At 41.9% G+C, this 27,530-nt stretch overlaps 1 protein-coding gene across 18 annotated transcripts in view; it reads left to right on the forward strand.

Annotated features, from left to right (window-relative positions):
• The window catches only part of LOC107383573 (receptor-type tyrosine-protein phosphatase F), a 258,659-nt gene that overhangs the window by 140,020 nt on the left and 91,109 nt on the right, over positions 1 to 27,530 (forward strand). For 11 of the 18 annotated variants that reach the window (XM_070541595.1, XM_054742275.2, XM_070541596.1 and 8 more), the window contains 3 exons: positions 19,397 to 19,585; positions 21,318 to 21,335; positions 25,071 to 25,181. In XM_070541595.1, the coding sequence (XP_070397696.1) occupies positions 19,397 to 19,585; positions 21,318 to 21,335; positions 25,071 to 25,181 (318 nt within the window). The remainder of the gene's footprint in view (positions 1 to 19,396; positions 19,586 to 21,317; positions 21,336 to 25,070; positions 25,182 to 27,530) is intronic. The other 7 variants (XM_070541598.1, XM_070541606.1, XM_070541601.1 and 4 more) reach the window with 1 other exon arrangement.

A 27,530-nucleotide genomic window follows, 5' to 3' on the forward strand; every position in this document is an offset into this window, starting at 1 on the left:
CTCCAAAACCGCTAAGAAATTCTGAGTAGACTGCTGTGAGCAAAGGCCTTAAATGTATACGGTTTTAATTGGCTTCTATCAGCAACTGGGGGATTGCAAAATCGACAAGTCCTGGGAAAAGGCCTACAGCTGTGGAGACTAGCCAAGAAATAAGAAGTTATGTTTTCCAAATGATCACAAACCAGTAAGATTCTTAGTGAAGAGATTCAACAAAAACATCTAATTGGGGCTCCCAAATCTGTGAGAAAAAGTGAATAAAAACACAAATGTTGCTTTTAAAAACATGTCAGGTTGCAAACACAAAACGGCTCTCATCACTTAGCTCTACATATTTTCAACCCAGCGACACGAGCGCTGAAAAATAGAAGTATTAACTAAAGCTAATGTTCTTGTACTCATTTATATTTATAAAAATTCCTATCAGATCCTGAGAAGGGAATACGTTCACATCGTTCTGCTTCAGTTCGTCCACAGCGAGTTTCCCTGGGACTTCCTGTGCTATTAAAAGCCAAAGCAAGCAAAACGTGTCAAACTCGAAGCTCCTGTTACCTGTGACTTGAAATGTCTTTAAATATGAGCTGAAATTCAGCGATACTCTGTGGCTTTTCAAGCTTTTTTTATGGTTTGTGTTGGAGAACATTCTCTCGTCCTTTGGGAGACAACAGACCTGTCTCTAGATAGTGGGAATCTTATCTAATGGTACCCGATCAAAAGGGCCATCATTATCAGAACTCTCCACTGTCAGGGTGTGAATTAGAAAGCGTCTCCCTCGTACATTTTTGTTAAATTGCTTGGCAACATATTTTTTGAACATGAAATTCATGAGAAAGCTGAATACTTTTAAAGGTCAGGAAAAAGATGAGAGATTTCAAAGCTTTAACAAGCGACTGAAGCCAAATAAAATGGTGGATGTTTCTCTGCATGGTGCACCATTATACTTAATTATAGTTTTAGTTTTTTTTTTGTTATTTTTTTTTGTAGTGCAACAATCCCTTTCAATTAATGATGGGATTAAAGCTACACTGGAAAACAAATTAGCTTAAAACACTTTTTTTTCATGTCTCTTAACGTTCAAAATATGCTGTGGAGATCGTTTGTAAACTGTAAATTTTGCGGTGTGTGTTTGGTTTTTACTCTTCACGATCATTCAAAATGCTAATTGCTAACTATCAAAATAAAAGCACCGTAGCTCTGTTCTGATGAAAAATAAACTTTAAAGAGCTGGAAATGCTAGCATTTTATTGGTTTTAATCAAAAGTGGGCCAAATATAATACACGCAATATGTTTTTGTTGTTATTTTGTTATTTAAGGAACAAATTGGACTTTTATTTTTGTCAGGTCTTTTTTTTTTAACTGTAGCAGGAAGCAGCGCATGTTGCCATGAGACAACGGAGTACGGTTCTGTTCCTAATGCCGTCCTCATCCTCCGGTACGCGGTAGAGCAGACTTTCTGGTGTCCTTGCCAAGAACACACTTCTTGTCTAGTACACAGGAACATACTAGCTTTCTTGAGCATTGAGAAACGGCCGTGTTTGCATTCAAAACCTAGCTTGTTCTGTAAATTCGCTAGTTATTTTAAAAGCATTTTCATACAGCAGTGTTCTCACCTGTTATTTCTCCCTTTTAATCGGCTACATCTCCCTTTACAATGTGGACATTTTGGCGAAAAACACTCATGAGGAGGAAGGACAGGACAGGGGAAAGTGTCAATCTTTACCGTATTTTTTTTATTAAGGAGCCTCATTGAATTTTCCAAAGCTGCGTCACCTACTAGCGACAAATTTCCATCTCACAACTACTTCTCAGAAAAAACAATTTTCTAAAGACACAGGCAGCAGCTTTACTGTGTAAACTGTAATGTAAGCAAATGACGGCCTCTGCAGCAGGAAAAGACCCTTATTTGCTCGCTGTGTATTATAGTCCCTGGTGTGGAGGCAGAAAATGACTGTGACACAATGCCTGAAATAAATATCTCAGGACACAGGCAAGTCTGGACAACAAACCTGACTGGATAAACAGCCTAGAAATCTCATTGCTCCTCTTCCAAGCAAAGATAAAAACACGCAAAAGCTTTATAGGAATGATTTAATGCCGTACGCTGCTCCTCTGACAACTTAATCCTATCCTTTTCCTGGTGCTATTCAAATCATCCACAATGACCAAAATAAGGCTTGCTGTTTAACTGCTTTCCCCATCATTACTTTTCCTCTGCTTGTTTTTCTGTTTTTGAATATATCTTTGGTGTTTGCGTCTGTTTTATGTGTCTCTATGTTCTGAGTAGAATTCCAGTTCATGAATGAGTAGAGTAAATACTGAGGTACATTTTAAGGACAACGGCGTGTCACAGCATGCTAATACAGGAGCGCAGACTCAAGTGTGCTCACTAAATCATTCAGGGACGAAGTCCCGAAACACACAGTCGCTTCTACAGGTGTAACCCCTCCCTGAGCACACTGTATTTTTGAGCTCCACTGTGACAGTGTGTGTCACAGATTTAATTTCCCCCACCATCTGCTGGCTGCAGGCCCGGTGTTGTAGATCATATCCTGCCTGACAGATACAAACTGCATCTGTCTATGCATGCTTCTCCCAAGGACTCTGGCAATATGTTGGGGTGGAATCGCTCTCTGGCGCCGCAATCTGCATCCTCGCATCCTTGTTTCCAAGGACTTGGATGTAGTAAGTAGGACAGGTGGAATTTTGGAGTTGTTGGAAGTTTGTTCAACTTCATTTTGTTTAAGAAATTGAAAGTTGTTGACACAAGCCAACGGATGTGTCGTAGGATTGATTTGACACCAGACTAGATTCCTTTACCATATGAAAGATATCTGGAAGGAGCCATTTTAGCTGCGAGGCAACGTTTTATTATCTGTACTTGTCCATCAGTCGCTCCTTGCTTTTGGCAAGCTGTAACTGCAACGTCTGGTATGTCTGCACCGTCAGTAACGATCATGTCTCTGGCCTCGGGGATAGAGAATGAGGAAATGGCTAGAGTGGAGCAAAACAGATCAGACTGATAGAAGTGAAGAGTGTGTCAGTCAAAAAAGACTAATCTTCTGATTTTTGTTTTGTTTTGATGATGGAAGGTTTACGACCCACGTGTTTATTTCATACTTTTTTAACTGAACAGGTGGGATTCATTCCGTTAGAGGTTCATTTGTGGGGCTGATGTGGGATCTGTCTGAAAACACAGAAATACTAAATCTTTTTTATCTGAAAACACTCTCAGGCCTTTACCCCTGAAGCCAAAACCACATCCTGTCTCCATTCTCACCATCCACTTCTGGCCTCTGTTTATTGTCTCAGCAAATCTCACTTCTCATCTGGACATTGTCTCTGGATTGCAGGAGATATTGGAGATGTGGCAAGACATGTGGCATCTGTTAATATCTGAGCGTTGCCCGGAACCAATCGATATCTGGGAATCGACGTCTTCTGTTAAGTCTCTGACACAAACAGGCGCAACGGGCTTTTGTCGCTGATTTACAGATTTGACAGGAGGCTCGTTTGTGAAATCAGATGTTTCCAATGTGGAAAGGGACCAGAGTCCCCAAAAGAAAAGCACCTTTTGAATTCATGGACAATAAAAGACGTTTGGACCTAGAAAACGGTGACTGGTGTATAGCGCTATGTCTGTCACGACCAGAATTTGGAGGACCCGTGATGACACCAAACACAGGAAAGCTCCTTTAAAAGACTTTATTATATGTGGCGTTACTCGAGGAGGGCGAGGCTGGAGACAGAGTCGGAGAGGAGGCGTGGGTCAAAAACCAGAACGAGGCGAAGCAGGTAAATGGAGCAGGCTAGAGAAGAGGTCAAAGACAGGCGAGGGCCGTGATGGCAGGCAGAGTCCTAGGCAGGGGTCAGGCGTGGAAACGATGTCCGGAGGCTGTGATCAGGCAAGGTGAAAGGCTGGAAGATCTACTGACAAAGAGCGTTCGATCATCTGGCACTGGTTGGAGAGCAGGCTGGGTGTTATATAGCAGGGGGAGCAGGTGTGTGTGATGAGCTGATGACAGGGTGCAGGTGATGGTAATGAAGTGGCTGAGGGCTTGATTGAGGAGGCAGCAGAGGCAGAGGAGGGTGTAAGCCTGGGAGTCATGACAATCTCGTGTTGCGTCCCGGGGAAGATGACCAAAGAGATTGGGTGAGTGTTCTGTGACAAAACCTAGCTTGTTTGCAGATGTGTTATAACAGCTTTAATGGAAAATCTGTAGTCTAGTTAAACCTGTTTAATGCAAGGAAGAAGTGTCACTTTATTAATTCTGGTGGAATTGTGCCCCTGTTTATTTAATTGCTCCCTCATAAATAAAAAGTATTTTCCTTGTTACATTGTCCTCTAAACACAATAAAGGCAAACAGTTTAAAAAGCTGCCATATTGGAGATATTACACATTAAAACGACTAAATATTAGGTTAAAAGTTATTTTTCCCCACAGATTAACCATCCCTGCTTGCATTTGCTCTTTTTACTGGTTGGTTTTGTCGAACTGGTTTCATTCAGACACTTTCATGTTGATATGAGTGAATGCTGCCTCAGTTTGTCGTTGTCAAAATTCAGACACACAGAAAAATAATCCTCACAGGAACAAATAAATGATAAAATCACCATCTAACATAAAACCTTTCGTCTGCAGATTTTGGAAGTTAGAATAAATTCAACTAAAACAAACAGACTGGCAGCAGAATAAACAAGAATAAAAGAATGATAGATGATTAACATAACTTTAAATCAAGCACTGCTCCTCATAAGTTTTAACTTGTGTAAAGACGACGCTCTAGGCCTTTCCCCGATGAAAGCAAAGCTCAAAGTCCACCTCGTAGCTTCGTAGGCCAGTGAGTCAACAGCTCCCCAGGTTCCGACTGGCCATGGATGGATGGACCCGCCACATGTCAGGAGGGCTCTAATACCTCCACTCAATGAGCTGGCTAATGGGAGTCCTTTCACCCTGACCTCTTTTTTTCTCACACGTTTACACACCCAGACCTCTTGGCTTATCCAGTATGCCGTACGAGTAAGGGGAGACTCGCCTGTCTCACCGTTCGACTGGCCTCTTATTTTTCTCACATTAAGGAGACGTTGACCTGTTTTCTTCGGAATGCCAAACCATGTTTTTTAAATGTCCCGGTGTGTGTCTGTGCTCTAACCTGCGCCCAAAGGAGCGGTTGACCGAGCAAACATCCTGAACTTGATTTCTGCCCTTTTCAAACACTCATAAGTCTCTTTAAGACATTCATCCGTTTCATTAGTGGATGTCAGCTGGACACGTGCTGCAGTAATCTCACTTTCATATTTACTTTCTGTGAAATGAGCATGAAGCTGAATGTTTTTATTTATTTATTTTTTTTTATTCTGGAACTGAATCATTTTTAAAGGTGTGGAACACAAAAAAAATCTTTTTTACTGATTATTTCTGATTATAATCAGTCACTCTGAGTTTTTCATTCAGCCTGGACATGAAAATAGTCTCCTACATCTTTCTCCTGCATTAGCTTCTGATAGAAAATAGACGGTGAAACTTTAGGATTTAAAAAGCCTGACAGATCTATGTCACACTGTCGCTTAACGTTCATGGACTCACCCATCTTGGCTCGTGACGGAGAAGGCTGTTGTTAGCAGAAAAGGTCTCAGCTAGTAAAAGCTAACTATTAGCATTAGCAACTTAACCACACAGAGAAGAGCTCCTCCAGGCTTGTGTTATTTGTGGAGATAAAACATCAATGTTGCAATGGAAATGTAGTCAGTGGTAGAGTCTTGTTGCTGTTAGCCAATCAGAAGTGAGATGTCTAAATATCAGGAATTAAAACTCCCAAATCCTGTCATCTGAAGCTCAACCTCGATGTGGCATTTTGCTAGTTCCTGAAACTGGTGCACCAGAGTTTTTCCTTCTACAACTTATATGACATAATTTATTCTAGAGACCACTGCATAAATATTGATTAAATGAGTGTTCCACGCCTTTAAATCTTCTGCCATCCGTGTTGTTACAATGTTTTCAACAATTTTATGTAAATGTGTCTAAGCTAAATAAAGAAAGGAACAATGAGCTTGGGTAAAGTGAGCTCAAATATTATAGTTGACAGTAACCACGCTTGTTAGTGTAGGTGCAATAACACCTCCGTTACGTTGAGGCCACAACTCTTTTATCACACCACCTGTTCGACGCTCTTAAACGTGCCAAAAGGAGATATTTTTAACTGCTCCACGACTGAAAATGTCAAGTATACCACACACCTTGTTGTCTTCGTGGTTGAATGTTGTCATCAGATGCAAACATGGCAGTCTCTGAGCGACAAATTGGTACTTTTTAAAATCTCTCATGTGACACAACCTAAAGTTTTAGGTTATGTTTGCTGCTCAAACAGACTTCTACTTGCTGTGACCTTTCTAGGTGACGTTTTACTTTGACTACAAGTAGCATTCTGGTTCAATAAAGAGATACTGTTGGTAAGAGGTTGTAAAATGTTTGTTTACCTCTATCAAAAGTGCCCGTAAACAACAATAGCAGCTTGACATGTCTATACATCCCCGTCGTAGCTGCTAGGTGTCAGTTTGAACCAAATGGCCATATACGTGTTAATTCTGTGCTACTGATATCTATTAATAAAATGATTGCATTGTCACTTCTGCAGTGAGTAGTTAACAGGTCACATCACAGTGGGATGTATCTGACCACCCTTCACTTCTGCAAATCATCACACAATCAAAGCTGGGCCTTTCGACATGGACTAGTAGACTCGGTGTATTATTCATAATCTCTGACTGAGAATAAGGAAACGCCGCCACAGGAGCACTGTCAGCTAGGATTTAATTAACAGAGCCTGCCACTTTCCACTACATACTCCACCTTTCCCCCAACTCGTAAAAGCCGCCCCTATCTGCTGTAATTACACTAAACATGTCACAATAAACCTCTGCCGATCGTTAATTTGAGTAATGGAGAGGATCAATTAACTGATTTATTTGCAAACCAATCTTCTGCTTTTTTCCTTTCTATTTTTTTTTTTTTTTTTACATTTGTAACTGTCACGCTTTCCGGTCTGTGCCGGTGTCGTCCTTGTTCTTTTCCCCGGGTCACCTGGAGGAAATAGCCTGTCTTATTAGCCGCATCGCATTACCACAGAAATGTACCATGAGCCCCGAGGTTTTTCCGTCTTAGAAGCAGTTACACGAAAATGAATAGTAAACCGCAAACCGTATACTCTGTAATGCCATAATCTCAAGGGTCTTCAATCAGTCTCCTGTTAGCAAGCGCACAAAGCTAAAAGTAGAGCTGTAATACCAAAATGAAAGCCTGCAGCTAAGCTACTCGTGCAGCGTAGTTAATGGAGGATGTGATTCTGTGCAGCAGCGCTTGTTCCTCAAGGTGTCTCAGTCAGCAGAACCGTGTGAATTCAGAAGACCACCCCTGGGTTGCTGTAATGGGTTAGAGGCCAGGGTGATGTACTCACCGGTGCGCCGCAGCATAAATAACAGGCACAGGGCGTCTGGCAGGGCGGTAGATCATACTGATGACAGAAGAAGTATGATATCAGATGTGAGAAAGAAGGGGAAGTAGAGATAAATAGAAAAGTGGAGGAAGAAATGATAAAAGAGGCAAGGAAGAATAAAGGAATAGAAAAGATGTGTGTGTGGGGGCGGGTATGGATGACTATTATTGATTAGCTGTCTGTAGGCGAAGACGTGAGGCCAAATGTTCTGCTCTACTAGACAAAAAAAAGTATATTATTTCAAAGGTCGTGGCATGCATTACAGTGGTTTTGCTCATCGCACACCCAGATAAACAGAATTACCGGGCAGTGATGCCACCATGAGCATGTTGGTTTAGCAGCAGCATTAGCAGTGTTTTTGTTATGGCTATGTCTTTTGTGATGGTCCGTTGCGTGCAGGTGCATCTGTGCTGGCAGCTCGTGTTTCACGTGGACTATTTGTTTGATGCACTATGGTCTCCATAGCAACCACAATAACACCCGCTCATAAAAGATAGCGTGCCTGACAAAGCAGATTGGACGAGGTGTGAATGCACGTTGTGCGGTTGCAGCCTCCCTGATCCCGAGTGCCACGTCAACATCGAAACCTGTGGAAGACAATTACCTCGGTCAGGATTTGCTTCGTCTTTATGTTCTGTTCCGTGGAGATTTTCCGCATTTTTTTCCCCCCCATGTCATTACAACAGCATTACATCAATGGCCTCCTCGCCGAGGTCTTTGATGTCGGGGTGAGCTGCGCCATCCCTGCTGAGGAGACCTCTGCAGCAGGATCTCCGCCAGCCAGTTTTCCTCTGAAGAGCAGAGGAGTCTTTCTCACATGCCCTTCACGGCGAACATGTGAGAAAACTCTGTTTTGCAAGTCAAAAGCACGTAGGCAGTTATAGGAATACCAGTCAGGTCAGTCTGGTTCTGTGATGGGGCCTGTTAGTTCATGTTTTTCCACCGCGTTTGACAACAACACAATAAACACCTTGAAACTCTATGAAATCTATCAAACTCTTGCACTGAGAAATCAGAAAACCAAAGAAATGAAAAGCAACAGGTTTAACTTTCCCTTTTCCTAGAGAATGTTGTCACTACTCTCCCAGTTGCCCAAGTGAACTCTCTAACACGGTGTCGACTCACCAGCGATTCACTGGGGCTGTTTCTGTTGATCCCATGTTAGCTTTGGCTTTCTGTTTGCACCTCCTGCAGCCGCTGACACCTCTCACACACGTCTGCATCTCAGGCAGATGCAAATGTCTGTCTCGACACTGTTCTGGTGCAGAAACAGCTGGAGGCCATGTGCTTTGTTTCTGCAGACTGCTCTTCTACCTTAGCTGCCAGCTCGACTCAAGACTAGTGGAGGCTGGCAACATTAATGCACTATATTTAGTTCCCCTCAAAGGTTGGACTTCCATAAAGAACATTTCAAAATTCATCATTTGAACAAATTGGAGGCATTGATGTAGCTTTGATTGTTAAGCGTAACAAAAGTAGGAAGTTGGGTCAATTTTTTTAACATTTAGCCATTACTTCAGAGTCAAAAGGCTTTCGTAGTTTTTCTAAAAGCGTTTTAATTGTGATGTTGTTTTTAAAGTAGATTTTCAAGCGACGGTACTTAATGATTGTGGGGATTTTGTTGCTTCTATTGTGTTTTATGGTGTCACGCAATGAGGGTACACTTCATGTTAAACTGCTTCAGGTTGTGAGTATTGAATTTGCCCAGATTTGACCCAACTGCTTAGCTAAATCTTACAAAAGCTGCGTGAACTGTTGTTTTTTTCCGTATGTAATCAGATTCTAGATGAGATGAACCGCTGACACATATTGACTGAAATCATTTTGAAGTTGTAGCGACATTTTCTCACGAATATTCTGAGTCATATTCAATTCAATTCAAAAATACTTTATTAATCCCAGAGGGAAATTAGAGTTTCAGTACACACAATTCTGAGATCAGACATACAAACATAGACACATCACAAGAATTGGTGACTGTGGTCATTCGCAACCCGAGTCGCGCCCCCCTCTATGTTTTATGACTCTAATTTTCTCCCCTACATCCTCAGTTAAAACATTAATGGCAGCACATGACATTCACCCTCTTCTCCCACTTAAGACTTAAAGGAGGAAGGAGATATGGAAATGAGGCAGGCACGTCTTGTATCATCTGCCACCACGTCAGGGCTCCCCTGTTAGGGAAGAAGCGGGGTGTCTGGAGTGTTTGCCCTCGTTGAGACGAGTGTGTTTGGGTTGTGTGTGTATGTGGAGGGGGGTGTGCAAACGTTGGCTAACGTTAATGTGGGATTGAGCTCCAGCAGCCTCCCTGTGGGACAGAAGGTACAGGGATGGGTCTCTTTCAACAGGGCTCTGATTAAACCCATCGCCCTAGCTGTCACGCTCCACTCACACTGGTAATTGGAGCTGGCAGGAGGTTGGCATGAACCCCTCCCCTACCCCCACCTCTTCTCCTTCTAACTCCTCTCCCTTTTACTTGTTTTACACTCATATCTAAATCATACTCCAGCTTCCCGACTGACACTGAGAAATACTTTCTTAACACAATCATTTACGATTACCGTATAGAATCTCTTAAAGGTGTGGAACACTGAAAACCCATTTTTAAAATCTTATTTCTGATTAAAATCAAATGAAAATAGTCTCCTACACCTTTCTCCTGCATTGGATCTACGTCACTAAACGTTCATGAAGTCACCCATCTTGGCTCATGACAGGGAAGGCTGTTTTTGGTTTAGCGCCCTGGAAATGGCAGAGAACCACTCGGCTAGTAGAAGCTAACCATTAGCATTAGCAACTCCACCACACAGCAGAACTCCTCCAGGTTTATGTTATTTGTGGAGATGAAACATCAACATTGCAAGTCAGTGGTGTAGTCACGTTGCTGTTATCCAGAGGTGAGATGTCCAGTTATCAGGAAATAAGACTCCAAATCCTGCCGTCTGAAGCTCAGCTGTGATGTGGCTCACTCTAGTTCCTGAAAATGGTGCCCTGGTGTTTTTCTTCCCCAGAGCACGACTTACAAGGCATTCATTCCTACTAGAGACCACTGCAAATGTAATAATTAAATGAGTGTTCAACACCTTTAATTTACCCATTGCTTTACTTTATAATAGCTGCGTTATATAGTCTCACCAGAATGACTTTTTCTAGACACAAAATTTATTATATTGATACTTTATTCTGTGAAATGATGTATTTGATTTATTTCTAAAAATTCAACTGTAGAAATTCAACATAATAACTTCATCAGCAAATGAGGTGACCTCCTAGGGACCCAAGCCAAAGAAATCATCACTCGATAAGAGTCGAGTGGCTTTTAGCCAGTCAAATTAGGCTTCTCTGATCACGTGACACCAGTGAGGTGTCGACGTGATCGATTGACGATTGTTTTGGCTTTGGTCACCTAATTCGTTTTTGAAATTTTGAAGACTCTGTTTCATATATTCAATGTTTAACCCCGGTTTCACACCGGAAGCATCAGCGGCGCGAAGCGGCAGCGGAACGGTTTACTCACAAACGTCAACGCGGTCCTTTTCACACCAGGAGAGTCTTGGCAGCGGCACGGCTTCTTCGCTGGACTCGCGACATTACAAGATCCCTCGAGACTTCAGGTCACGGTTTGTTTATGCAATCTGCCATTAAACCTCAAAGAAGGAAATCACGTTTGATGTCGTAAATTATGTTGTTGCTCTCCACTGCCAGCAGTAATGCCATGAAAAACACACCGATGCACTTCTGGAATGATGCTGTGAGTAAATAAGCCGTTGGATCACACATAAGCTTCATATATATGAAATTGTATCGCTGCAGTAGTTTTATTTTGAAAATGACTGCAGATTTTACACTGAAGCCGTGTGAGATTTCCTGTCCAGCCCTAAGTTAATTGCGGAAATTGGTGTGTCCCAGAAGCAGCTGGCGGCAGAAATAGAACCCGATGATTCTGGGACGCACCTGGAACTTGCCGCGTTGCTGCTGGTTTGAAACAGTCCATAGACAATAACGGATTCTATTTGAAGCGGTGACGTTCCGCGCCGCCGATGCTTTCAGTGTGAAACCTGGGTTAGAAAGTCCCGTTCTGGTGAGTCTGTATTACTTCCATACCTTTTGGTTCCGATCGGAAGTGATAGGGTTGAAATCGCACTAACCTCTATTTGCCCTTTCTGTTAGAGTTCATATTTCTACTAAGCTGCTCAGATTGCAGAATTACTCTGCGTGACAAACGTCTGCAGCGAGAACAATGGTTCTATTTATTTTCCACCACATAGAAGAACCGGTTCATGTGTGCCGAGCTTATGTTTTACCGGCTCTGCCACAGGCTTCACTTCTGTGCCAACTCTTAGTTTCATTGCCGGTTAAAGACTCACCAGCTTTCTGATCAGAAAACATCTTAAATCAGATTAATGGCAGAACAAAGGTTTCCTGCACAACTGCAAATTGTTTAGTTTGCATGAAAGCAGTGTGAAAAATTCATGTTTTTACACGTTTAACTTACAACATTAGTTTTTGGTGCACCATCTTGTTTATCTTTGTGTCCGTAGCTCAGAAAATATATACATTTTACTTGTGTTTCTTGTACTTTAAGTAGAAAGTTACGGATGTTTCCCCCTACATTTCATTCAAATGTATAATTTTGGTTTTACAGTTTCACTCCAGAACATTGGAGCCTTAAAAGAAAAACTTTCCTCAGTCTTGACAAACATCAGCCTCACACAGTTTCTTTCCAAATTTCTCCCCATTTCTTTTCTTCCCTTTTTAAGAGTTTAGAACAAAGACATGTTTTTGGCTCAGCGGGATGACAAACTGGCAGACAAGACAAGCCACAAGAACTGCAAAAGTAGAAATAGGCAGACAGGGAAATGCAAATCTCACCTGAACCCTGACATAATCTTTGATGAGTGTAAGAAAAGAGACGGCAATTATTCTTCTTAACAAAAAGCCCAAAATGCAGACGTCGTGGACTGTAGTTGAATGTTCCTGCAGCTTTTTAGAAACATTGATTTTCAACAATAAATTGCTTTTAAAGGATGTTTTTGGGTACAAGTTCAAAATGATTATAATGAAATAATATTCTGTATTTTTTAATAGTTCTAACAGCTTCAAATTATTAAAGAACTTTTTGTGTGAGCTTCAGTGTCTCAGATGCATTGTGTTTAAAGGTTTGTAAAGTTTATTCGAGCTTTTGACAGCGTGCATGTTGGGGGATGGAGTTTAAATGTTTAACTAAGGAGTCGTGTCTTCTGCAAATGTAAAACATATCAGACCTGCTGTGGACAGCTTCCTGTTCAGCTTTTATTCGTGTTTATTGGTGTTCTTGTTCTTCAGCATCAACAAGCTTAAAGCTAAAGGTTATTAATGTTTTGTTAAATCAATTTCACAGCAGCTAATGCCATTAGTTTCATATTACAGCATTATCTAACATGATCATTTATGAGTGAAGAAGCACCACCAGAGGCTAAATATAGTACTTCCTGTACATTTTCTGCATTTCTGTCAAAATAACCATGTCTTGGAGAATGTATGGCAACATTAAGGTTGATAAAACAATGTATGAATCACTGTGGAGTGTAAAGACTCAGATGGGTCAGACTAGCCATTAGCCTATCAGTCCTAAAGCACATCTTTATTTGAACTGAGGCTTTTCACAAAGCTACTTACATCAAGTAAGATGTTAAATATTTATAACTTTTACATGAAATCACACTTTAAAATGGCCATGTGTTCTCTAAAACACATTTTTAATGTAGAAGTTTTTATAATAGCGATTTAGTTTGGGCCTCCCTAAATGTGCAGGGCACCAAAGGTAAACTCTAAAACTCAGCAGTGCCGCCCCGCCTCTCCTGCCTGCATGGGCCAACGCTTAATGATTCCCCACGGATGGGTTGACACTCCATTTCCTATAAACCTGTCAAACATGCAATAAAATGCATGTTTAAAAAAAGGAAGTTCACATGCATTGCAGACATCAAGCAGAAGTCAGGGACAGATTAACGTGTTCGCTTTGCTGCAGCATTTAAATTATTCCCTGTTTGTGGCTCCCGATATGACAGAGCCGCTGACTCGTGTAATAACCCCTTTGGGGTCTTTCACCCCGTTTGAACATCGGTATGCATTATTTCACAGCCCACTAACACTTCTCAATGATGTCAATCACACATTTTTCAAGCAGAGAGTAACATGTGCTAATATTCCTGTTCCTTCACTTAAATTCTACCAAAAAACACTGAATGAGGTACTCCTCCCAGCAGGGGAACGTCACTATTTCAAGGAGAAACTTCTTTGTTCAAACTTAGATGTTGCTGTGGGTATGCGTGTGTGTTGAGGGAAGAAGATAAACCTTTTCTTCAAAGGATAAATGACAGATTCTCACTCCTATGAGGGTAACTCAGTGGCTGTAATCGACACCACAGTGTTACGTTTCATTACACTGATTTGCTTCCACTTTGTTAGGAGGGATGTACAAGTTTCTGTCTGAGACTAAACAATTCCAGGGTCATTTTAGGCGACATGTTCAAACGGGTGCAGCATATAACAAATATCTCATATCTCCACTTTGAGAAGACGGGATCCCTGAACAATAAAGTGGCTAATGCTATTACTGGCAATATCAATTTAATAAGTCGCACCAAACCTTGTTTACTATTCAAATTCATCTTTACAGTGCATCTGAGGTGGCACTCCAGAGATTAAACGAAGTTGCAGCATCACTTCACAATCAGTCTTGATGTGCAGAGCATTCCCAGCTCCTCAGCCACTTCCCGGTGAATGCATAGATGGGAAAACTGGGTCCAGCCTCAAAGGGATATCCTCCGAGGTGATACGTTATAAAAATATTCAAAGCGATTTGTAAGTAGGTGATAGAAGAGTTCATTCCCCTCCAGGTTTAGCATAATTCAGTGGTTTTCCCACTTTCTTCCCCTCATAAGTAGAACAGCTCAGGGATCCGTTATGGAATTTTATACCACCAAGCTGTGCTTTTTAAGATTTTCCTTTTGAAGGATTCCCAATTTGGAAAATGCATCTTTAACAGCTGTATTTCTTAGTGTTTCTCTGAATCTTCGTTGTCTTTCTTCCTCTCCTCCTTTGACCTTTTCTTTCTCTTCAAAGGTAAGAGATAAAACCACAGAGGAACACAGGGTGCATCGATGCTTTCACCACTATTCCTTCAATAACACACCGTACAGACATGTCATCCATATTATAGAGGTGTCCTCATCTGTAGCGGGATCATTTGGGATGTCTGGGAACTAATTCTGTATCGTACAAGGGAAGTGAACCTCACCACAAGGACCTCTCATGTTCAGTCAGGTCTGAATATGAGACGGTCTGGGCTACAGGCCAAGCACAAGGGTGAAAGTAGGAACAAGTTTCCACTAAGGAGAACAAAACGCCCATGCTCCTTTCATGCTCCATTTTTCATGCAGGCTGAACATGAAAATAGTCTCCTACACCCATCTTCTGCATTAGCTTCTGATAAAAAATAGACAATGAAACTCTAGGATTTGAAAAACCTGACAGATCTACGTCGCACTGTTATTTAACTTTCATCGACTCACCCGTATTGACTCACGATGAGGAAGGCTGTTGTTGGTAGTAGTAGCTAGTAGAAGCTAACTGTTAGCATTAGCAACTTCACCACACAGCAAAACTTCAAACTTCAGTTATTTGTGGAGCTAAAATATCTACGTTGTGAGTCACGTTGCTGTTATCCAATCAGAGGTGAGATGTCCAAATTTCAGGAAATAAGACTGCAATTCCTGCCGTCTGAAGCTCACTTCTAGTTCCTGGAAATGGTGCACTGGTGTTTTTCCCCCCAGAGTACAACTTGCAAGGCATTCTTTCCTACTGATAAAACGAGTGTTCTTTCAGTGCAGACAAGACAGAAGTTTTATATCATTCAATGCAGTTTAAAAGGTTGGAATGTAGTCATCATGTAGTTTTTGGACGTTGCATCGTAGCTAAATCATCAAATGCATCAGCTTCAGATAAATGCAGACGACCTAAACGTCCGAAGTAGAAAATATAAGGAAGGATACAGCAGAAGAGCTGGAAGGTGGAGAACACAACAAAGCACTCGCTAAGTCATGGCGTGTTGGCGCCTTCCAAAACTTTATTGTCACAAAGTTGCCTGAAAAGCTGGAAGTTCCTTTTAGTTCCCATCAGGAACTACGTGATGGAACCGCTTTCTGTTTCCACATGCTTTTAGTCCATTAAAAAGACATTATTATAATTCTGATAAATCTTTCTGCTTCTCGAGATTCAGTCTGTGGTTTAAAATAGTAATTGTGTTAATATTAGAACTGGTCATTTCTCAGCATTATATTCTCCACTGTGAGGCCTGCTCTAGTGATGGTGGGTGGAGATTTGAGCGAAGGCAGATGAGCATTTATGTACGTCCCACTGAGCAAATGAACAAGAAGCTGTAGAGTGGTTTCCCAAGAAAAATAGAAAGCACAAGGGTTGTTTTTGTCCTGCCGAATTTTCCAAATGTACACATTTAGCTGGGTTTATCCACTACTGGTGTCAGACCCAGAGATTCTGTAACAAAAGGTGTCATTTCTTTTAATTAGTGGGATCAAATTTAAACGGCTGATCAACAACTTGAAAACAGACAATATTCACATTTTTTTCTTTTTTCCATTAATTTAATTGTAATTTGAATGTTCGTTTTTCTAGTATGGTAATCAGAAATGTGAAGCAGTCTGTTAGACGCCATCAGCGTAACCTTTAAAAGGATTTTAAAAAGGTGAATTCATACTTGGTGACAAATTAGCAACCAGTCCAGAGTTCACCTTGTCTCTTACCCAGTGGGAGCTGGTTTCCAAGCCTTTCATGTGAACATAGATAATTAATGAATGGATGAATAGATTAGCCAGTTTAGCTCCAATCTCCCCATCATTTTCCTCCAAATCTGAAAAATGTGTTTCCACATGTATTTTAATGCTAATGAAGGCAGAAGTCTCAGTCCATGGTCCAATTCTTCAACCCCGATGAAACATCTGTATCAGGGGTTCTATATCCTTGTCCAGGAGGGCCGGTCCAGCATGTTTTAGTTTTAACCCGGTTTCTACACACCTGATTTCAATCAGCAGGTGATTTATAGGCTTATGCAGAGCCTGATGAGCTGCTGAACAGGGGATTCAACCACAGAATCAAGTAAGTTGGAGCAGAGAAGCCACAAAAACATGCTGGATACCGGCCCTCCACGACTAGGATCGACAACCAACGATCTGTGTGGTGACAAAAGGTCGCCATAGGTCATCGTGTCAATCTGTTGCTAGAATATAATGTGGAGGTGGGGCTAAAATGACTTAGCCCTTTTCAGACAGACATTCTGGAACATTTGCGGACAATTCAATCCAGTTTTTAACCGGAACTGTGTTTTCAGACACACCACTTTTGTACCGGAACTTGTCCTTTCGGCTGCGTTCACACAGCAGGGAAAAGTTCCAGATGTCTGACGGTGGCGGGGGGTGGGGTGGGGGGTAATCGGACTTATGTTAAGAAGAAGAAGAAGAAAATATCATTTCTATAGCGCCTCTCAAGATAAAAAATCACGAGGCGCTTGAGCATAATTATGCGCACACGAAGACGCATAAGAGACCTGGATGATGATGCTGAAGCGGTGTGAAGCGCTCCGTTGCGCGTCTAGACGGTACCGTAGGAGGCGAGCTGCCGTGGTTTGCCGCATGCTACAGCAGCTGGCTATATAGGTGTGCACAGCGTCCCCCGGTTCCCTCCTCCTCCCCCTCCCTCTTGTCCGGAACTCTACCTCACCAGTCTGAAGCAGCCACCCTGTCCGTAACAAGTCCGGACCTGTTACTAGGGGCTTCGTCCGGATAAATTCCGGAACACATTATCCGGATGTTTGTATTCAAACAAAAAGGTCTTACGGACAGAGTCCGGAACATTTCCGTTTTTCATGGCCTGTCTGAAGGAGGCTTTATAGACAATAGACTTGTCGTTCTTTTTAACTCATTTATTGCCATTGACAACTAAAGCAGTCATTTGCATATTTTACTGTGTGGGGGTCGGAACGAGCCCCCACACGGTAAGAACAAACATCCCAGCTCTAAAGCTGATCTTTATCCGCATATGTCACGTGATCAGGAAGCAGAAAATCCATGTGTTAGGAGATTGTTTTGGGCCGCCACAGTAAAAGAAAGTGAGGAAAAGCTTCTGCCGATCACAATTCGACAATGGATTATGAAAAAACAGAAAATAAGTAATAAATAAAATTATATAGACAGTAAAATAATAATATAAAATAATGAAACTGTGCTAAAGTATAATCATATAGAACATGCAAAGCAAGCAATAAAATATAATCATGTAAAACGAGAAATAAAACTGTAGTAAATATTTAGATAAAAGCTAACCTGAAAAGATGGGTCTTGAGCCTGGACTTAAAAACATGAACGTTCTCTGCGGCTCTGAGGTCCTCTGGCAGCTCGTTCCAGAGGCGAGGGCCATAACACTGGAAGGACCCCTCACCGTGAGTGTGTGTCCTGACTTTAGGGATGACCAGGAGACGCTTGCCAGAGGAGCGCAGAGTCCGCGAGGGTTCATATGGTAAAAACAGTTCTGAGAGATAAGACGGCCCAAGACCGTTAAGACACTTAAAAACCATTAGAAGAACCTTAAAATGGATCCTGAAACATACGGGGAGCCAATGCAATGATTCTAAAACTGGTGTCATGTGCTCCCGCCTCCTGGTCTTCATCAGGACACGTGCTGCCGAATTTTGTAGAAGTTGTAAGCCTGAGATGCTCTTTTTAGGAAGACCAGAAAGCAGGGCGTTGCAGTAGTCTATTCTACTGGTGATAAAAAGCATGCATCAGCATCTCCGTATTGGCCCGAGAGAGCATGGGGCGGACTCTGGCGATGTTCTTTAGATGATAAAAACCTATTTTTGTGATATTTTTAATGTGTGGGATAATCTTCATCATCATAGAGCACAACGTTATGAGACTCTTCAATTAACAGTAAAAAAAACTCAAAAACCACTGATAGCGAGAGGCTTTTCTGATCAGGAAATGGCCAGCAGTTAATGAGCTAATTGGCAAATTTGTCATTATGATGTCATAAATCTTATTTGGGTATTATTGTTTATTATTTGGGACAAATGAAAAAGTAAACAGAAGGAATTTTTCATTTGTTCATTTTAATCAAACTGTCACACAGTTTATAAAATGCTGAAATGCTGTTAAAATAATTGAGAAAATACATTTGGAAGGTATTTTTTCCCCCCACAGGTGAAGGTCCTACTCTTGTTTTGAAATGCAACTCTGCTAATTCTTCATGTAAAAGTGTAGACACCCCCACCCGTCCTCCTAGACCTCCTGGGACACCCCTTGAGCACAACTGTTAGGCACTACTTTGTACTTAAGCTGTAATTTCTATAAATCTTATGTGGCCACCGTTTATTAGTAGAAATCAAATAACTTCTAAAAGAATCCCACCTTATACTTCATGGTTACTCTGTTACATTTCTTATGATGAGCTGGATTATTCCAATAGGGTGGTTTAGTTTTCTAAGCCTATAGCCGCTCATCTGTGCATAAATAACCAGAGGCAGATTGCAATCGTCCCTCCCCTGTCTGAGCTGAGACTCACTGTGCCGGCTAATAATCCTGCTATGATAATCAGTCGCTAACGGGATTGTTTTTTTTTTCCTATCAAATGAAAATCTGCCCCAGATCTGTTATTCCCCTGTAGTTTCTTCTTGCCCTCACACTAATGTGCGAGTGTATGCTCAGATTATTGTTCTGGCCTGTAGCGGCTGTGATGTACTTATTCTTTCATCTTTGTCTCTGACCTCGCCAGCTGAACAACAACCTCTCACAACATTTGTCAGAATGAATGGCTTTACTAAAGTCTCTCCTCGCATATTTCTTTGTCCAGAGAACCAGATCCCACATGGCTTCCCCACCATTGATATGGGTCCCCAGCTGAAGGTGGTGGAGAGGACCAGAACTGCCACCATGCTGTGTGCTGCCAGCGGGAACCCGGACCCCGAGATCACATGGTTCAAGGACATGCTTCCTGTGGACATCGGCACCAGCAACGGCCGCATCAAACAGCTTCGCTCAGGTACTCAGTCATACAATCTCATTGATTTCTGTGACTCACTGATAATGTACATACAACAAAGACGAGCTGCAAGGTGCCAGAAGTCACTGAAAACCTGCAGACGTCGTGTCAGACACGAAGCTAACGTGGGAAGAAACAATAGAAAACCTTTGTTGTTTTGTATGATTCCTTGTATTGACTTTCATCACAAAGAATATGAAAGTTTCCTCGGCGTGTCATTGCTATCATGATTAGTTTGCTCAGAGCTTACAGAAGTTTATTCCTTACATCAGCACAGCAGCCGCTTAGAAAGTCACTGAAGTTGGAATGACACCGTCTCTGTTCTTGTCGTCTTTGACAGCGAGGCGTGAACTTTTCAAACCTTTTGAAGTACAGAGCGAGAATATTTCAACCTATTAAATAATCCCTAATCCCCTTTTAAACATGCAGCCGGGTCACAATGAGGCCAGAGGAGGATGCATTAGCTGGGATTCAACCATAAGCCAATGGTTCGCTCTGTGTTCCCGGTGGCGATCCCGACAATACGTACACAGCGGCTTTTGACCCGGATCTGATCTGAAATGTGTGAAGTGGATAGATTGGTAGAACAGATCCAGCCTTTCCTGACTTTGTGAGGTAGTGAATCCCCTCCCCTTTTCATAAAGATTTTACTTTTACCACGTTGGAGGAACAACTTATGAAGTGTCAGGTTAGGCTGCAAGTCTGGGTATCCAAAGGTCAAAGGTGAGAGATGCTCAGTGGAAACTCACGGGGACCGTCGTTCCTGCAATGTTGAATTATCATCTGTTACAAGCACAGCCCCAATTACAAATGCATTTCTACAAACCTACTCATCTCCTTAATTGTTTAAGTGTAGGGAAAAAATGTGCAAAACATCGTTTTACTTCCAGTGACAAACTTTTAATTAGTTTTCCTTCCCCACGTACATCGAGAGTGCCTGAAAATGTGCTGATATGCAATGCCCTCAGACTAATGCGTCCTTTTATCCTCCACTCTTTTCCTGACATCTGCTGCTGTATCAGGGTTTGCATTACTAAATATGACATGAAATTAGGCCAGTTTTACAGTGAATGAAAAATAACATAATTTGATGCAAAAGTTGACCAGTTTTCTGTTTTCTAACACATTTGCTTTAATTTTTATGAGCTGACCAGCACATTTCTTCTCTTATAAGACGATCCAAATCACCCACTCTGCGACAGTACTGACTTCTGTTCAGTTGAGTCCGTCTGGCTCTAATACCTCTTCCCTATCGCCCTTTTTACTGTGTGTTATCATCATTAATTACCCCCGTCTGTTTTACTAACTGCTGTCTGCAGTAAGAGTGGGGGCCATCTTAAATCAGAAAGTTTAATTAAAACAGCGTTATAATATATTAACGCCGATTCAAAGCAAGAGCAGATGTGCTCGGGGTTTCTGCCTTCCAGAAGGAAAAAAGCGGAATGAAGGATATTTCATTTCAAAGCCGTAAGAAAGGATCGGTTTCAAAGGCGGTGCTGTTTTTAATAATTACAGACAACCTGCTCCGTCACATTTTCATAATTACTTCCAGCTCTAGCATTGATTAAGTGTGCTGAACTTTGGCTGGTTGCATTCAAGTGGCCTCAGCTCAATCACGTTCTTTTTATTTTTTCCTTTTCTTTCCTATGGACATGTTTTTTCCTCCCCTGCTATAAGTGGATTACTAACTAATCTTTCAACCCTGTTTTCACTGGAAATTACTCCCACCTAGGTGGTACAACAATTAGAGGTAAGAATGATGAATAGTGTGTTGGAAAATGTAACATCCACACCATTCCCTCACGCCCACGTCAGACCCCCCTACATGTTTTCCCATTGCCACACCGCCGGGTTCATCCTCACTGTCGGTGCCAGCCCGCCTCCTTTTCCGCCTCCTCCCGCGTCTTCTCCTCCCAACATGTCCCGTCTGCTGTCTGGTCCTTGACAAACAAATGATCACCAACCTTGTAGTACGAAGGGAGATGCACAAATTCATTATGCTAGCTTGTAAATGAGCTTTTCAAGGTTTCTTCCATAGCGTGAGAAATAAATGCCTCTTTGCCTTTGCTCGTTGCTTCAGCTTTCGTCTTTAGGTTTTCAGCGAGGAGTCAAAACCAAAGGCCACCGGCGTCACACAAGGATCCGTCCGCCTGATTTGTGCAGCCTTGTTGTAAATTTAAATGACTGCATTTGCATAGTAGGAGTTGCCCTCCAGCATGGGAACTGGGTGCCTGTTGAGAATGTTAAGGTGGAAGTCTCAACCTTCTGCTTTTCCTCTAGAGAGAAAGTGTGTTTTCCCCTCAACGAGACTGTAGTTAGTGCTGGATGTCTGGGTCGATTTTCGTAGCTGCTTACGGACCCATATTCTAGCAGATGTACATCAGCGCTGATGACTCGTTGGTACAAGCTGTACGAGATCCACAAGCGTTAGGAAGCGACTGCAGTGGTTGAGCACTGACAACTTCCACGTTGCAGTAACCTTGTGCTTTTTTTTTTGTGCTCAAACTGTTTTCTCCCACGAGAGAGCTGGCAGATTGACAGATTGGTGACACTGACATTAACATGCAGGTGCACGTCGGCGCTGAATCAGACAGCGATGAGCTCAGAGCGCTGAACAAACACCTCCAAGGGATGTGTTGTCATGAGATCTGAAGTTGTATTCTCACATGTCACCGCTCCGCCCCCTTTGCTTCTGTTTATCGCTCTTGTCTCTGCGTCGAGTCCCTTACGGTTGGTGGTGAACCTGTTTGTTACATTCATCTCATACTGCATGATGTATAAATGTATCTTATGCTGAGTATTTTTGTCATTTACAAACTGCATGGTGTCTGGCTGACTTTGGTGCTAGCGCCATGCCGCTTGTTCAGATGAGACGACACAATGTTCTACCAAGAGATGTAGTTTTTGTTTTGTCATTTCAGTTGTGGTGCAGGTAAGTTGCTCAGTTGGTTCATCTTTTGCAGTTGCAAGTCAATGGAAATGGCTGCACAGTGGAATAAAAAAAGGCCAAACAAATGGATCTCTGGGGCTTTTACACGCTGTTAGAAGCAACATGTTGGCTTCCATTCAGATGCCAACAACAACTTGGAATTGAGAATACAAATCAGAGCCATCTGGCAGAGAAAAAAGTCCCCCTTAGCTAAAACTTGGTGAAGAATTTCTTCACTGCATCCAACCAAACAAATCACCTGTTACTTTTAGTTTTAATACTGTTTTGAGCCATTAATAAAACATATACACTGCATGGCCAAAAACGTTACTCAATAACATTTTGTCGGAGCCCTTTTAGCTTTGATCCTGGCACACATTCAATACGGCACAATTTCGGGAAACATAAGGCAAGTTACAACATCCACTTCCACCCAGCCTTGCGTTAATGTTTCAGCAACTTCTCATATTAATGATGGAGGAGTCAGACCGCTCTGAGATTCCTCCGACTCCTCCCTGGGATTCTCACGGACACGGAGGTCTGGACTCTGGTGGTCAGTACACGTGAGAAAATGATGTCATGCAACTCAATGGTTACATCATCTTTCACTCTTCTTGGTGCAGGCCAGTAATAACGTAAAACTATTAAATGTAAATCATATATTTAAGATTCAATTATATTACGAAACTAAATAGTTACATTACATGTGAAACTTGAAATATTAGAAAATGGTGCAAATGTTCATTTATGCCAATAATTCTACTTTCTTTCTTTCTTTCTTTCTTGCTTTACATATTTATTAGCTTATATTTTAGGAGGATAAAACCACTTGAGATGAGTCATCTCACCTTTGAGCAGGTCCTCCTACATTATAGCCAATAAAAGAAAGACATCAGATATCGTTATAGTAAAGCAGATATCTGAAGTCTGGTGGACTCGTGGGGACCGGGCTTTCTCAGTCCCAGCTCTGTCACTCTGGAACCAGTTGCCCCCCTCAGTTAGGCCGTCCCCATCCCTGCCGGATTTTAAGAGTCGCCTGAAAACCCACTTCTTTCGCTTGGTGTTCCCTGATCGTTTTGGGGTTGGCCCTCTTTTATGCTGATTTTATTCCCTGTTTTTATTGGTCATTTTATCCCTTGTTTTATCTATTTGTTTCTACTTCAATTTTTTAATTATCTTTGCACTATTTTATGTGCTTTTATTATCTACTTATTCATTGTGATTTGCATTTCTCATGTACTGTGCCCACCGTCTTGGGCTCCCTGACAGGGTTGCGGAAGGCGCTTTATAAATAAAGCTTTGATTGATTGATGTATGACTTACAGATGATGAAAACTCCACGTTTATAATATCAGACAATTAGAAAATTATGAAAAGGTTCAATGTTTTGGACTCAGTGTCACACTCTAATCAGCTAATGAATTCAAAACACCTGTAAAGGGTGCCTGAGCCTTTACATGGTCTCGCAGTCTCAGCTGGATTACTGACATAAATGGACTTTTGCACCATATTTGGGGGCAGCAGTAGCTCAGGTGGTAGAGCAGGTTGCCTCATGATCGGAGGGTCATGGGTTTGATTCCAGCTCCCGCCAGGGGTATCCTGCTGTTGTGTCCTTGGGCAAGACACTTCACCCAACTTGCCTGTGTTAGTGGTGGTCAGAGGGGCCGTCGGCGCCAAATGGCAGCCTCGCCTCTTGTCAGACCTCCCCAGGACGGCTGTGGCTACAAGTAGCTTACCATCACTGGCAGTGTGTGAATGTGAGAGTGTGTGAAAGTGTCTTTGGGTGTCTAGAAAAGCGCTATATAAGTTCAATGCATTATTATTATATTCTAATTTTTCAAGTTTCACCTTTATGTATCTTGATAAATATAAAATGTAGCGTGAATTTTAAAATGATCACGTGAATAAAGTGCTTTGTGTCCTCAGATGACATATTTTTGTGAAGTATTTTACAAAAAACTGAGTGTTAGATTTTATCAAGATTTAGATTATAGTTCAAAAGCATCTTAAAGGAGACATTTTGCACTAGAAATCTTTTTAGCTGTATTTTGGTTTAAATGTGTTAATGTTCTGAAAATGTTGCATTTATTTCTGGATTGCTGAAGTTTTGTTGCTCGGCCATGTCATAAGAAACGTTTTACAAAGAAAGGATTTAGAAAAATTAAAACTGATGAAACAGATTTTATTGGGCCCAGATTTCTAGGCCAGTGTGAGCAATGATTTTATATTAAAACAGGTCAAGCAAACGTGTGATTTATTTAGTCCATATTGCCCATCACTATTTTTCTTGAAATATCAATATTGAGGATTAAATAGTCGTGATTTTCAGTGGTTTATTAAAACCATAAGTGAACCCCAAGCTGTGATCTTTTCTCATCTTTTTCATGACAAATTAATTTAATCAGCAGTTTGTTTTTATTCTCCATATCAGACATCACACCCATCTGAGTCTGAACTAGGTTAGACTAGTTGACTGCTGTTTCTTCAGTAAGCATAAAAATGTCTTGGGCTTCTGTCATCTGTCAGGGAGGCTAAATGTGTTGATCCTCCTTGCAGGAGCTCTACAAATTGAGAACAGTGAGGAGTCCGACCAGGGGAAGTACGAATGTGTCGCCATGAACAGCGCTGGGACTCGTTACTCCGCCCCTGCCAATCTCTACGTCAGAGGTAAAGTCAAACATCTCACTCATGGACCTAATCAACTATGAATGTAAAGCAGCCGTGGAGCCTTCTAACTCCTCTCTTTTACCTTCCTCTGTACATCTATGGTGAAACACATGAATTGACTTTTAACTGTTGTATTTTTTCCAACTATTCCCCTCATCTCTGTCTGTCTTCACCCCAACTCTCTAGTTTCTTCCATTCCAAAAAGCTGAACTAATGTCAGCCCCCTGTTTGGCTGAGAACTCAACCAGGTGCAGCTCCTGAGAAAACAGCTGCACCGACACCAGGCTTCTTTTCTTTTTTTTCTCTTTTTTTATATTGACTGTATCGAAAGGGTCCATACCCCCCCCCCCCCCCCCCCCCCCCCCCCCCCCCCGTGCAACCCAGAGCTTCTAAAGACAAGGAGGGGTCTCGGGTTTCCAGGGTTTGTTTTTGCTAAATGTCTCCATGTGCAGACTAATGCAGGGCAAGGGCCGGATTGTATCCATCCTGTAAAAAGCCACTATAAGGGAGTGAGTGGTCTGGGTCAGCCCCTGTGGATAGCACCAGCACGTCTGATGTACATGAAACGCAATAGCAGCTTCAGTTGTTAGCGTGTGAAAGTGTGGTAAGAAAAACGACATGCATGGCTCTCATTTCATTATTCTGTTAAAAGCCTATGTGCTGTATTATGCAGGCTATTTTATGGATGAGATAGACCATTGTGTCTTCTTTTATTCAGATAAAAAAGGTAGATTGTATTCTGTGTACTTCAAGAGCAAAAATGAGGAATGTTAAAATGACACTAGATGGGGTTTTTTAACTTTAAGCTAGAGCTTTACCAATAATCTCAGCTTTTGTTGAGTTAGAAACTTGAACAGTTTCGTATTTGACGCCACGCTGCAGCCCTCTGCTGACCAAAAACTGCACCTAACAGTTTTGTGGAGCAGGAAGGTGTTCTATAGGGGGCACACTTTACCTGCTCTGTCATGGTTGTTTGCTGTTATGCTAGCAGTTAGCTTTTTCAGTTTGCTGATCATCAATAAAAACAGAAGAAGAAAAAGAAGAAGTTTGCTTTTATGTTGGCATGGAGCCTGGAAGCAAAAGTAAGGGAGTAATGTCTTTGGCGGAAAAGCAAAGCACTAAAACCAGAGTGAACATCTGTGCAGCCTATGCTAGTTTGAGGGAACTAAAGGAGGCTACAAAATCACAAACTGATGGTGACCTGGCTTTGTTGTTATTGGACTTGTAAGTAATCATAATTTTTTGTCCAACCAGATCATGGTATTTTTAGTATTAGTTGGCTCATGTTAGTGTTAGCTCATTAGCGTTAGCTACAGCAGGCTGCAGCAGGGTTGTTCACGACACGACCATTCGGGCGGAGGAGCAGGAAACTGCTTAGTGTTTCTCTCCGTTTCCCATTTGTGCTGGTAAACCATGTAAATGTTTTTCACAAGACACAAAACCTTCATCTGAATCAAAGTTAAAATTATCCTCAAGGGTCAAAGTTTGATCTGCAGATTAAAAACCGTGGCTTCTAGAAAGTTTAGCTCTTTAATCTCGACAGGAGGAGGGAGTCAGCCAAACAGCAAAAGGCGAGGAGAGGATGTAAGTCTCGTCTATTAATCAAGACGTGTCTGTCACAGGTGCAGACGCTGGCTTTTTTCCCCTCTCACAGGTAATTACAGTAGTTGTGTGGCGTGGCGCCAGCAGGGCCTGGGGGCCTTTCTACTTTCTAACACCACCCAGGTAGCTGTCAACCCACTGGCCCTAATGCCAACTTTTTCCGCCAGCCTCCTCACACCGGTGGAGAGATAGAAATCAAACCAACCGTAACCTTCTTGACTGGAACGGAGAACAAAGGCTGGAGCCATGTTTTCACTCTGTCTTTGTTACTGCTGCGGGAGAGGGGAGACGAGACCCGGGGCCGTGCGATCACTCTGCTGCTAGATTGGGTTCAAAACATCAGCGACTTTAGACAAGTGGTCTTTGACGCGCCTCTCTACCTCTCCTGTTGTTTTCACTCTCACTCTCTAAATACGAGGGAGATTTCAGTTCTTTCTCACATCAAACATAATTGTTAGACGGCAAATGGATCATCGATTTACTGTTGACTCTTCAGATGTTCGATCTTACCTGTACAGCATTTAGCCGCTGCTTAAGATTTCAACAAATAATTAGAATTATTTTAGTAGAATACAGGGCTTAAAATAGCCGTGTTCCATTAATTCCTTTTTAATGTTTGGGTAAATTACAGGAATCTATCACTTGATTAAAAGCAGAGCCTTTGAACTCTTCACCCTCCCCTGATGAAGCAGTAATTGGCCATCTTGGAAAAACCCAACTAATTTGGGGCTGTTTGAAGGTGACATA

This window comes from Nothobranchius furzeri, chromosome 11, assembly GCF_043380555.1.
Source record: "Nothobranchius furzeri strain GRZ-AD chromosome 11, NfurGRZ-RIMD1, whole genome shotgun sequence".
NCBI classification, from domain to species: domain Eukaryota; kingdom Metazoa; phylum Chordata; class Actinopteri; order Cyprinodontiformes; family Nothobranchiidae; genus Nothobranchius; species Nothobranchius furzeri.